This window comes from Pleurodeles waltl, chromosome 7, assembly GCF_031143425.1.
Source record: "Pleurodeles waltl isolate 20211129_DDA chromosome 7, aPleWal1.hap1.20221129, whole genome shotgun sequence".
Classification (NCBI taxonomy): domain Eukaryota; kingdom Metazoa; phylum Chordata; class Amphibia; order Caudata; family Salamandridae; genus Pleurodeles; species Pleurodeles waltl.
Genome location: NC_090446.1, coordinates 84897251 through 84910868, shown reverse-complemented (window position 1 = coordinate 84910868; position 13618 = coordinate 84897251). Strand labels below are relative to the sequence as shown.

The 13618-nt window shown below is 45.2% G+C and overlaps 1 protein-coding gene across 3 annotated transcripts in view; it reads left to right on the top strand.

The window, feature by feature from the left end:
* The window catches only part of MLF2 (myeloid leukemia factor 2), a 52530-nt gene extending 41949 nt beyond the window's left edge, over positions 1-10581 (top strand). For all 3 annotated transcript variants that reach the window (XM_069243078.1, XM_069243076.1, XM_069243077.1), the window contains 2 exons: positions 9036-9257; positions 10074-10581. In XM_069243078.1, the coding sequence (XP_069099179.1) occupies positions 9036-9202 (167 nt within the window). In that variant the 3' untranslated portion in view covers positions 9203-9257; positions 10074-10581. The remainder of the gene's footprint in view (positions 1-9035; positions 9258-10073) is intronic.
* The last annotated feature ends 3037 nt before the right edge of the window (positions 10582-13618 follow it).

The following is a 13618-nucleotide window of genomic DNA, read 5'->3' as shown; positions in this document are numbered from 1 at the left end:
GAGTGGAACTCTCTGCAGTTGAGGTAATGTGTTTCCAAGAGATAATGCTGTTCGAACTTGTATTTATGGTTCATTATTTGAAAGCCTTCATTATTAGGGTGAGTGCTGTAAATAAATGTTTTAAGGTCACACTTCACTACTGACATTGGTTCCAGTACAAAAAAAAAAAAAAAAACGTGTATACACATGTTTGAAAAGTTTAGGCTATGAGGCTAAGTATAATGCTCCCAGAATCCTCTCTGATTAGATGCAAATGAAGTGTCATTTAGTAAAATGTGTTGATGCATGCTAGTATTTCGCAAAAATATTTCTAATGGAAAATCAGTATAACCATTTTCAACACGATTATGGGAAGCATGAAAATAAACAAACACTGACAAAGCCAACTGATCTGACATTTATATAAGTCTTTTAGTTTCATCAATGCGTGTCTTGTTTTGACATGGCTTTTTTAACACTTTATTGTTGTGGGAGCTACCAGGCCCTCAACAGTGTAACAAACACTGGCAAAAACCCCCCCAAAAGTTTTTGAACTCTAAAAGCACACGTTGCCACCAGTGGCATAACAAATAACCCACAGCCGCCCTCCAGGGGGCCCCTTCAGCACAGCACCTGCCCTGAGTGAGTCTGGAGAGGGGGCTCCTCCATGTTCTTTGCAAAGGGGCACCCTCCAGTTTCGTTACGTCACTGATTGCCACTGTAGTTCCTGACACTGAACAAAACTACTTTGTGTGCAATATGCTCCTTGTGGAAGAGCAGAATGCGATCACTCACAGTAAAGCCAGCCGAAAGAGAGAGAAATAGAAGTTTAATAAAAACAAAATGTCTTTGTTAACACCAGACCTAATTAGGGACCAAGACCCACATGTAGGTAGCTTTTTGCATGTCGCAAACAGCGACTTTCGCTGTCTGTGACGTGCAAAAAGCACATTGCGATGCACAAACCCAGTTTTGCGACTCGCAATTTGGAAGGGGTGTTCCCTTCCTAATTGCGACTCGCAGTGCAATGTAGGATTGCACCCATTTCAAATGGGTGCTAACACTTTCGCAAAAGGGAAGGGGTCCCCATGGGACCCCTTCCCCATTGTGAATGTCACTGTAAACATTTTTTCAGAGCAGGCAGTGGTCTGAAACGAAAACGTTTCATTGTTCGTTATTGTAATGCATCTCGTTTTCCTTTAAGGAAAACGGGCTGCATTACAAAACAAAAAAAACTGCTTTACTGAAAAGCAGTCACAGACATGGTGGTCTGCTGTCTCCAGCAGGCCACCATCCCTGTGAGGACCGCCATTCGCAAGGGGGTCACAAATTGCGACCCACCTCATGATTATTCATGAGGTGGGCATTTGCGAAGCCCTTGCGAATCACAGATGGTGTCGGGGACACCATCCTACATTCGGAATTGCGAGTCGCTCTGACTCGCAATTTGCGGGTCGCAAATCTGAACCTACCTACATGTGGCCCCAAATTCTTAGTGCACCCATGGTATATGTCGTACCCCTATAAAATATTTGTGAACTGTATTTTAGCATGGGTAAATACGATGTGTAGATTTGCTCATGTGAAAATCTATTGAGCATTTGCAAGTTCATTTTCCTTCCAGCCACTTTCTTCCCAACCCTGGAAGAAGTTCTAATTCTGCCATTGTCAGGAGTAAATGTCCAACCTTTCTTATTATGGGAAAATATTAGAGAGAAGCTGGTGAAAATCTTTAAAACATGCAGGTTAGTAGGTTTGCAGACTCAAAGGCATTCCAGCCCTGCAACTATTGCTTACTGCTTCCTCCAGCCCCAGTATGCAGATCTGCAGAAAGGTGGCAAAATAAGGAAATTGCTACAGTAGGGATTGAAACTGCAAGTATTCAAGCCCTACTATGGTAGTAGCCCTGGCATAATCAGAGAGGCTATTATCAGAGCTCTTACATAATGAGATTGCTGCCATAATTTGTCGCCGCCTTACATGGCACCAAAGGGACAAGTAGATCTTTTTACAGGACAAGTAGATTTGAGAAGCAACCTGTCCCCGGACAAGTAGATATTTTAATAAATTCCACACCCCTGGTAATGCATCCATTCTCAATACCAGTGGTACTTCCTAGACTGTAGCACTTCCATGTGCTTACCAAAGAGCAATTCACCATTGTATGGCATGTCTAGAATCTTCATTTGAACATCTGGACGGAAGGAGGTGGCTTTTAGACATCCTTGATGTCTTGGTACTGCAGCTCTGGCCAGCTGTCGAAAGCCTGTAGATGAGACATCTATGGCACAGTCTATAAAGACGCATACTGAGACAGCCAAATCTTTGAGCACCCTGGAATATAGAAGACAGCCCTTTTGAGGAGCCAGAGGTCGAGGAGTTTTCTCCTATAGAGGTGGTTTCTAGGAGTACAGACAGTACCAGTCCTATTGGCGCCAATACCGTCAGGCCACTACCCAACAACACCACCAGCCCTATAGGCAAGCTCAATCGGCAGCTCACAGACACCCCGCCAGAGGAAAGTCTTTCTACAGAGGCAGAGACGCATCCAAAAAGCAGTGACCCCCATCAAGTGCCGACCCCCTCCTCCACTATTCAACTAGGGGCCAGAATTTCCAATTACCTCCACCGGTGGTCTCAATTCACATCAGAGGTCTCAAGTCACATCAGACCAGTGGGTCCTTGATATTATTTCCAGGGACATACCCTAGACTTTCAGTAAGCCCGTCAGAATGTACCACCGTGAGGGCCACCACCTTCTCACTTGAAAGAGCTCATCTTAGATTACCACAGTGATACACACTGGAGCCATAGAAATCATGCGAAAGTCTGAGGGGAACCAGCTTCTACTCTCGCTTCTTCGGAAAAGTATAGGAGACTGGTGTCCCATCTTGGATCTTCGTCAACTCAGCAAGTTCCTCAAAAAGCAATCTTTCGGTATGGTCACTCTTCAGGATGTGTTACAGCTGCTGAATCAAGAGAATCATATTGCAGCCTTGGATCTCCAAGATCCCTATTTTCATATCCCAATACACCCCAGCCACAGGATGTTCTTTCTCTTCAAGGTACCTGACACTCACTACCAGTTCCAAGTGTTACGGTTCGGTCTGAGCTCTACACCCTGATTGTTCACCAAGGTCTTGGCTCCAGTAGCAGCATATCTCAGACAAAAAGGAGTTCAAGTATTCCAGTACTTGGACGATTGGCTCATAAAAGCAAACACTGCGTGAAACGCAGCCAAGGACACAGCAACATGTCTATCTCTTTTCCGCATCTTAGGGCTCTCGGTCAAATGCCAAAATCACATCTAACTCCTACAACCAGCATCATCTTTCTGGGAGCTGTGCTGGATACAGAACAAGCAAAGCCTTCGCCTCCCAAAAGAGACAGGGAAAAGTTTCACAAAGTGGCTTACGCCTCGCCAAAAGAAGGCCCACTTCTATCCGGATCTACAAGTCTTTTCTGGGGATGATTTCCTCGTGCATTCCCCTCATACCAAACTGCCGTCTCCACATGAGATCACTTCAAGAGGAGTTGGACAGTCAATGACTCGAAGTCAACAGATCTGTAGACAATATCGTCCAGATAGCGCCTGCAATGAGGCAAGCCCTGAAATGGTGGTCGCACACATCCAACATCTCCGACAGTCTCTCCTTCCTGACTCCTATTCCGGAATATGTCATGACCACAGATGCTTCCCTAGAGGGCTGGGGCGCTCATCTCCAAGCCCTGACAGCGAGAGGAAAATGGACCACCCAGGAAGCAGTGCTCCATATCAAATTACTGGAATTAAAGGCCATCTTCCTGGTGCTGTAATATTTTCTAACCAAAATCTTGGGCTCATCGGTTCTCATGTGTACTGACAATACCACAAGCGTGCACTGCCTCAACAAGCAGTGTGGGACACGCTCACCAGCGCTGTCTCTCCAGGAGCAAGCGATGTGGAACTGGGCCCTTCGACACAACATAACTCCCAGGGCAGAGCACCTACAAGGAGTCTCCAACAACCTTGCAGACTCCCTAAGCAGGGCTACAACAACCTGCCACTAGTGGGAGCTCGACCAGACGACTCTAAATCATCTTTTCCGTTGCTGAAACAACCCCAGCTTAGACCTATTCACGATGAAAGCGAACAACAAAGTCCACTACAGAAGTAGGGAACCACAGAGAGGGTCCTGATGGTCAGGAATTTATGCTTACGCTTTTCCCCTTATTCCACTGATCCCAAGAGTTCTAAAAAAAGATGAAGAGGGAACCTTGTCGACTGCTACTCATAGCTCCCAGGTGGCTGCACCAGTTTTGGTTTACAGAGCTCCTGCTCCTCTCGGAACATCTTCACATTTTGTTGCAACCAATACCAAGCCTATTTATGATGAACCAAGGCAAGGTCTGTCATCCCAACCCGACTTCTCTTCAGTTGCCAGCCTGGCTTCCCAGTTCCATGAATTTGCTGACCTAAATATTCCTGCTGATTGTCGAGAGGGGTTCGCGAGTATTATAGTCCTTACTACAAATAAAACCTACAAACTTAAATGGGAGAGATTTTGTATCTGGTGTAGGGATTCCAAGTTCCACCCTTTCTCATCTGCACCAGAACAGATCCTTCCCTACCTTCTTCATTTAGCAATATCTGGTCTATTGCACTCATCCATCAAAGGAAGCCATTTCTAGATTTTATCGTATCAGTAATTCTCCATCCTTATGGTCCTCCAGAATAATAAATCAATTTCTTATAGTATTATTCAGGTTGTTAGCTCCAGTAAAAATCCCTCCTCCTCGTTGGCATCTCAATGTTGTTCTGTCGCAAATGATGAGACACCCATTTGAGCCACCAATTCACAAGGCGAAATTGAAATGTTTCCTGGAAAACAGCGATTCTCCTAGCACTTACTTTAGCAAAGCAGATCAGTGACATTCAGGCGTTTACAATCAAACAACCTTTTCTCCAGTTCAAGACTGACAGTGTCCCTTAGAAATAATCCTAAATTTATCCCTAAGGTCCATCAGACTTTCACTTCAATGAACCAGTCATATTGAGAACGTTTTTCCCCAAACCTCAAACTCTAGCACAGAGATCATTGCATTCACTTGATATCAAACAATATCTCAAGCAACTTCTGCAAAGCAGATCAATTGTTTGTGGCCTATGGGGACCTCAGAAAGGGATTTCCTTTTACTAAACAGACAATAGCAAGATGGATTGCTTCTGCCATACAATTTTGTCATCAACAAGCATTGACGAACAAAGTCAAGACCCACTCCACCAGAGCTGTCTCCACGTCCAGAGCTCTTTTCGCAAGTGTGCCTATACAGCCGATATGTAGAGCGGCAACTTGATCTACTTGGCACACTTTGACTCAGCACTACTGCCTCTGCCGCAGAAAGAATGGATGCAGCAGTAGGGCAAGCAGTTCTACGTAATCTGTTTGGATAAGGTGAGACACTTATTTTCCCACCTTCCACTCTTTCATTTGCATGGCATTTTTTATACTATGATGTTTACTGATAACTATTCCGATTAAAGCCTGTGAATCTATGAAAGATCCAATACTGGAGAAGAAAATAAGTTACTTCCCTGTAACTGTGGCTCTCTGGTATTGGTATCTTTCATAGACTCACATGCGACCTCCAACCCCACCCTCCCCATAGGGGCTCACCTTATGTCTTCTTGTTCTTTATCTCATCTGTGCTAGAAAATCTGAGGGACTGGAGCCTCTGTGATGAGGGTGCTGTCGCCTGATTGACTGGACTGTCAGTCATTTCTACTAACACTGCTAAACTATTCAAGTGAATGTCTTTTGCATTAACTTTAATGTAAAATGTTGAATTACTGCTTTTCTATGTACCGTGGGACTCCCAATTCGACGAAGGGGAATGATTCAAGCATGTGAATCTATGAAAGATACCAATACTGGAGAACCACAGTTACAGGTAAGTAACTTATTTTCTTAATACTTGGTCCCAGGGGTTTTCTGTGACTAGGTTTACGTAAAATATTCATGGAGGACTTTCATCTTTTTTTTGCCCTCTACTGATGGCTAAATAGTATCTTAATAAGAGAGTGCTGTGCTCTGCCTTGAAATCTTTATTGTATTGTAATGGCAGATATTTCAGCCTAGTCAGCTTTCTAACATCAGCCATGGTTTGATACCCAGGCAGGATTCAAGCTAGCCTGGCTGATGAGGGGTGAAACCCCGAAACCGGTCCCAGGATGCTTGTTTCCAGTCCAGGGAAGACCTGGCCTAGCAGTTCGGGTTGGACTGTTCCCATGGGGAACAGGGTCAAGACTGATTTGCATATGGCTGGGTCCAAACTGGAATGGCATGGGCAGCAAAAAAACGATGGATTTAGGCCCAGATCACTGTACTGGGGGTGAATGTTTGACAATGTTCAGCATTCCGTCCATCACTTGTTGTTTTTGCTTTGTCGCCCTAAGTGGGAAGGGTATGCCCAGACGTGGGTCCCGTGCTTCCCATGCCACTGGATTCAAGCTAGCCTGGCTGATGAGGGGTGAAACCCCGAAACCGGTCCCAGGATGCTTGTTTCCAGTCCAGGGAAGACCTGGCCTAGCAGTTCGGGCTGGACTGTTCCCATGGGGAACAGGGTCAAGACTGATTTGCATATGGCTGGGTCCAAACTGGAATGGCATGGGCAGCAAAAAAACGATGGATTTAGGCCCAGATCACTGTACTGGGGGTGAATGTTTGACAATGTTCAGCATTCCGTCCATCACTTGTTGTTTTTGCTTTGTCGCCCTAAGTGGGAAGGGTATGCCCAGACGTGGGTCCCGTGCTTCCCATGCCACTGGATTCAAGCTAGCCTGGCTGATGAGGGGTGAAACCCCGAAACCGGTCCCAGGATGCTTGTTTCCAGTCCAGGGAAGACCTGGCCTAGCAGTTCGGGTTGGACTGTTCCCATGGGGAACAGGGTCAAGACTGATTTGCATATGGCTGGGTCCAAACTGGAATGGCATGGGCAGCAAAAAAACGATGGATTTAGGCCCAGATCACTGTACTGGGGGTGAATGTTTGACAATGTTCAGCATTCCGTCCATCACTTGTTGTTTTTGCTTTGTCGCCCTAAGTGGGAAGGGTATGCCCAGACGTGGGTCCCGTGCTTCCCATGCCACTGGATTCAAGCTAGCCTGGCTGATGAGGGGTGAAACCCCGAAACCGGTCCCAGGATGCTTGTTTCCAGTCCAGGGAAGACCTGGCCTAGCAGTTCGGGCTGGACTGTTCCCATGGGGAACAGGGTCAAGACTGATTTGCATATGGCTGGGTCCAAACTGGAATGGCATGGGCAGCAAAAAAACGATGGATTTAGGCCCAGATCACTGTACTGGGGGTGAATGTTTGACAATGTTCAGCATTCCGTCCATCACTTGTTGTTTTTGCTTTGTCGCCCTAAGTGGGAAGGGTATGCCCAGACGTGGGTCCCGTGCTTCCCATGCCACTGGATTCAAGCTAGCCTGGCTGATGAGGGGTGAAACCCCGAAACCGGTCCCAGGATGCTTGTTTCCAGTCCAGGGAAGACCTGGCCTAGCAGTTCGGGCTGGACTGTTCCCATGGGGAACAGGGTCAAGACTGATTTGCATATGGCTGGGTCCAAACTGGAATGGCATGGGCAGCAAAAAAACTATGGATTTAGGCCCAGATCACTGTACTGGGGTGAATGTTTGACAATGTTCAGCATTCCGTCCATCACTTGTTGTTTTTGATTAAAAAAAAAAAAAAAAGTCTTCCTGTGTTCTATGGCATCTCGGGCACTGATCAGATGCTCCAAGGTTGATGTTGGCTATCCTTGTGTAGGCAAGATATGTCTTGTACAAGTAAATAAACTTAATATAAATCTTTAATTTTGGGGGGATTTTTTCGTGTACTCTAGGGTTGTGTCCCATTCTTATTAGTCATCTCTCTGCCTATTTTTTCCCCATCCCATTTCCTTTTTAGTTGCTATAAACTCTGTACACAGTTGGCGAAATTCAGGCTCTGTGTTCTCACTACTTTTATACTATGTTTCACAGTAATAGGGTAGAGATGAGGTCTCCCCTTGAATTCTTTCCTAAACTGGTTTCGGACTTCCATGTCATTCAGATTCTTAATTTGCCTTATTCTTTCAAAACCTCTTTATCCATGCCATTCAGATTCTTAATTTGTCTTATTTTTCATCTCCTGCAGAGAGGTCTCTTCACACTCTTGATTTGAGAGGGTGTTAACATTTTATCTGGATAAGAGTAAGGACACGTGAAAGTCCAAACAATTATTTGTAAACTGTGGACAGGATTTGTCACATCAGAGGCCATCCTTACCTAGATGGATGGTCACTTGCATAATCCTGTTAGCAGAAAGCTAACAAAGCCTTACCAAGAAAATCTAAAGCCCATTCAATCGGAGTTAACACAGATTCTGTTGCATTACTTATAAATATTCCAGTCTCTGAAATCTGCAAGACAGCAAGTTGGGGATCTGTTCACAACTTTACAAGAACCTGTTGTTGTGATTCAGAATCTACAGCAGATGTGTGAGCATCTTTTGAGAAACCTCTTTGCTTAAATATCATATGTTACTCTTCCCTTGTCGGTTGAGGGATAACTTAGCTATTCCATTCACTGTTTATGATTATCAATGGAAATCCCCGTCCGAGAGAAAGAATCTTCTGCTCACTCGGGGAGCATCGCCTCTGAAATCATAAGCAATGCTCCATTCTCCCTGAGTGACGAGATAGTCTGGTTGTCTGGTCCACAGTGTTTGCTAAAGGTTCCAATCTTCGAAATGTAGTGCACAATATAAAAGCACCTGTTACAGAGATTTGTGTGTATGCTTCATGTCACCAGTTAGATCCCGGTAATATTGCTCAGTGATAATATAACTGAGGTCAAGTACTGTGTGTTCTGTACGATCACTGGATTGACTTACTCTTCCTTTTTACAAACTGATTAAATTACTACTTTTTAAGAATTCTGTTATTCAAGCACCAAGAAAATATTCTGAGTTGTTTATGCTTGGTCAGTAAGTGTATGTTCCTCATTTACACCCTGTGTCGCTTTCTCTCACTAGGTGAAGGACCAGCCTTCGATGAAGAGTTCCAGAGAGAAACAGCACGTTACCGGCCGCAGCAGCGGGGAGGTGCATCTCGTCGACGTGCCGCATTGGAGGGGGCCCCTTTGGCCATCCAGGGACCTGAGGCCTCACCCTCCAGACAACCACGGCGATATGATTGGTGAAGACCAAATGATGGGGGTGGTAGTGTCACCCCTTGATGATGCAACTGGACCTCTTGTAAGTTGATTGTGGGTTGGAAAGAGAAATTTTAGAAATATTATGGAAACCTCCTTGGCTAGAAAGAATGCATTCAGACCATCATCTGAAAGCCTTTAATTCCCAGATGTTAATGGTTAACGGTTTGTGCCATCATGGAGTTATTCCAGAATTGATTCATAAACCAACCAAATAGATAATCCTTTTAAAGAGTTTTTTCTTCTCTTTCTGAAAATCATTTTCATTAGGTATTGCCAGGTGGATCTCTACTTACCATTGGTGATGATCTTCAATTTTCATCACGTTTTTTGTTCTTAACGCTTTTTCAAATGTTTGTTGCAGGGGATCGAGGTGGTTTGTTCTGTATACCTGTGCCAACCTCATGCAGCTAACATGTAGATTTGACCGGCCTTTTATCCCTGTGCTAGTCCACTAGTCTCCAACGCCTATCCTGTTGTACAGGTGATGGTCTGGCTTTCTTTATCTTTGCCAGTCCCTTGACCATGCAGTCCTAGAAGCAATGGAATGCTTTTTTTTACTGTGACAGTCTCTTGTTTTATGCAATTCTAGAAGTCATAACCGCCTTATCTTTGTACCAGTCCCTGAGTCTATTCTTTCATAGCACTAAATAGCTTTGTGTCCCGGTGTCAATCCTCCACAGCCCTACACTCCTAGAGGTGACTGTCTCTGAAATTCTGGGCCTGCCCTCGAAGGTAATCCAGACAGAAGAGTGACATATCATTATGCCCATCCTAGCTGCCTTCTTTGCCTGCACTCTCACCTATCCTTCCCACCTCACCTTCTGTTCTCATGGTCTTATTTTCTTCCTTTCCGCAGGTACAGGTGGCTAGATGAAGAATCCTTTATTGAAGTTCACAGCCCAACAGAAAAACCTGAATGTGGAGAAGGTTATTTTTTGCAGAGAAGCCTAATAGCTTTTTTCATTGCTCTTCCTCATTGTTCTGGCTTCTGTTCATTATATTTAAAAATATATAGTTTTCTTTTTCCTCCATAAAGCAGTTTTTAGTTCCTTATGCCAGCATGGCAGTGTCCCTCTTTATCAGTCTTGGGCTGCGGGTGGAGGGTGGGAGTTCTCGTTTGTGCTGAGGGAAGTCGGTTACCAAATAATTTAACAAATTTAGCGGGAATGCTTTTGGGTCACTGCCAAGTATTGGCCTCAGCCAAGGAGCGCAAGGGGAACCGAGGTGGGATGAAGGGGGATGTCTAGCTTCATGCCCTTTTGCATCGTGAAACTTGTACCTAGATATCTAGGGGACATTTAATACAAAAAGAAAATGCAAAAAAGTTCAATGTTGAAAGAATAAAAGATATGGAGGGAGACAAATACGTGTAGTGTTGCTTTTTTCATTTGATTGTGAATATCTTCCTCCATAAGGAAACCTGTCTGGCATTACTGTTCATCAGGATTGGATATCTCTTTGGTTGTTTATCCTGATGTCACTACTGTGAAACTGATTCTGCTGTAATTATGGTTGGAACATAAAGGGTGACCACTGTGAGTGGTTAATCCCTAGAGGCATTTCATTTTTTAGGTTGAGCCTAGGCAGCGGGCATGAGCTGCTCTATCGACATGTTGTAATCTACTTCTGTGGATTTCACCACGCCCATCACTTTAATTCGTTCCTTGGCCTGACATTCCAAATTCCTTTGGTTTCTTAGGTAAATGCTTTACCTTTGTCCCGCCTTGAGGCTATTTCGTTACCACCTTGGAGACCGGCCCTGTTACATGGATTATTGCATGATGGGCCATATACCTTCATGTCTGTGCACTACTTTTTTCTTTTGCCTCATCGCTTCGCGCTCATGGCGGTATGTTGTTTCTTCCTTGTTTTCGGGCATCTTGCTGTTTCTTTGCGATGTCTGCGTTTTTTTTTTGTTTTTTTGCAGTTTTATGTAGCGCTGACTCATCATGAAGGTATTAGGGTGCTTCTGCAGTTTTATATAGCGCAGACTCGACACAAAGTTATTAGAGCACTTTACATGAGTACTGGTTACATTACACATGGACACATTCATATTTGGTAGCAAGGGGAGATTAAATAATTTGCCCGGACTCGCAGGATGTTGAGCTGGCGCCAAGGCTCGAACCATGTTCCCCAGCTCCAAAGTCAGCAGCTGTGGCTGTTACTCCACACCCTCACCCCTAGGGTTCTTTGTCTGGGTGCATGCTGGGGGCAGTCTGTGAAGATCTCTTGGTCGTTCTAAGTGAGGTCAGTGGTTCCTTCTGCTTCTCACCGCTCTGCCCTGGATGGGAAGCAGTGAGTTTGTCAAAAGTGACCACAGAGCGCGATCTGTGGTTGGAGGGGAACTTGAGTCCTGTACAAAGATATTAGATATACACAGTGTATAAATACACTGTGCCATTGTGCAGAGAGACTACAGGAAGGATTCTGCCCATACTCAATGTAATGCACTAGAAACCTAAGCCTTCTCCATCCTAATGTGACCGGTAACTGGTGGTGGTTGGGGGGGGGGGGGGGGGGGGGGGAGGGGGATTAGGTGTGTAAAGAGACCCTCTTCAATTCCCGTCTGACAAAGGCCTCCCTGAGCACTAGTCCTCCTACCCCCGCTGTATCTGGTAAAGTAAAGGGATGAGTGGAGGAGGTAGAGAGGGGGTTTGTGGGTGAAGGGGGTGACTCCACGCACAGCCTGAATTTTATAATAATAATTGTTGTATGGCTCACATCTGTTAAAGTGTCACAATGATCCCTATTTTGGGACTCATATCTCATGCTAGTGTCACATGTACCCTCCTTGGACAGCTCAGGAATCTCCCTAACACCACATTAGACAGACCATCCTTATATGGTTTGACGTCACAGTATTAGTGCTGTTGAAGATCGGTTTCTGTCAAACCTCAATTACACGAGTGCAGTGTGCCCTGGCAGAACCAGATTTCCAACCATCCACATCTGCTTGCAAAAAACACAGGGTGCTTCGAAACGGCCTGAATGCAATGCAAAGCGCTCTATAATTTATTGGGCGTTAATAATTAGCATTAGAAGCTCACGGTCTGCGTTTCATAAGACGTGCTGGGCCACAGTTTATCATCTCTTTCCATAAGGTACAAATAGAAAGCAGGCATGCTACATCCCTCGAATGCTAGCCCTGGGGGGTCCTTGACATCACCAGCCCCTGTAGTAGAAGCATCTCGGTCGGGGGATCTTGTCTCTTCTGTCTGGACAAGATCAGTCAGTTACCCCCAGTCACTGAGATTGTTATTTAAAGGCACACAAGACCCATTACCCAAGACTGTTTTTAGAGCGACAAAACAAATGGAGGGACTAAACACCACCCATCTAGAGATAGTGCTCTCTCTCCCTCTCCCCTGCTCTCTCTTCCCCTCTCTTTCTCTACACTTACATTTTCTCCTCCTTTATGTCTCTCTCTCTCGCTCCCTCCACACCTCTTTTCTTCCCCCTTATCTCTCTCCCCTTATCTCTCTCCCCTTTTCTCTCTCCCCTTTTCTCCCTCCCTCCACACCTATCTTTTCTCCCCTTTATCTTGGTATCTCTCTATTCCATGGTATCTCTTTCTCTCACTCATCATGAACCTTTCTCACTCTGTCGCTCTATGCACGTCCTAATCTCTCTGTACCCCTCTTTTATGTCTCTCTGTGCCCATCTTCCTCTCTCTGTTGCCACTCTCTCAATGTACCTCCCCATCTACAGCTGTCTCTCTTTCCTGTCCCCCTTTCTCCTATGTCGCTTCACTATTTGTTGCTGCCTCACATTCTCAGTCCTCTGACACTCCTCCTTCCCAAGCGTTAATGGAAGAAGGATTTAGAGGTTGCTGTGCTACTCACCCAAGGGAGGGGCCCAAGCGAAACAATACTGACGCCTTATCCAAAGTATGCTTTGCTTTGGCGAAACAGAAAGCAGAACCCAGGCTTCCAGTCTCAGAATGTCTTTTGGCAATTCTACTGGAAAGCCTTATGTCATATTATCAGCTGAAACCAGATCCAGGCGGGCCCATTGGGTGTTGTTCCACACATCTCTTAACATTTGAAACTGCGAAGATGAAATTTGTGGGTCGGAAACGGAAAGTGTTTTAAAAGGGAGGCCCTGTCTTGTTCAGAGTACCTACACTTCTTATTTTGAAAGGCAGCGTACTGGCACTTAGTACTGCTGCGAAACGAGAGTACCTGCCCTTCTCAGCAGCAAACTGGTACTCTGCAGAGGTCCCCAGTGGTTGCCCAGTGTCGTTATAGTGTGTTCCATCTTCCAATGTAATGTACTGCATGGCTAAATACTTAAAAGGTCCCAAACGTGAGACCTATTGGCAATGCTAATGCTTGTCTTCTGATGGCTGTTAACTCAAAAGAAGGGTACGACGTTTAGTGCCTTTTTAACTTTTGATTT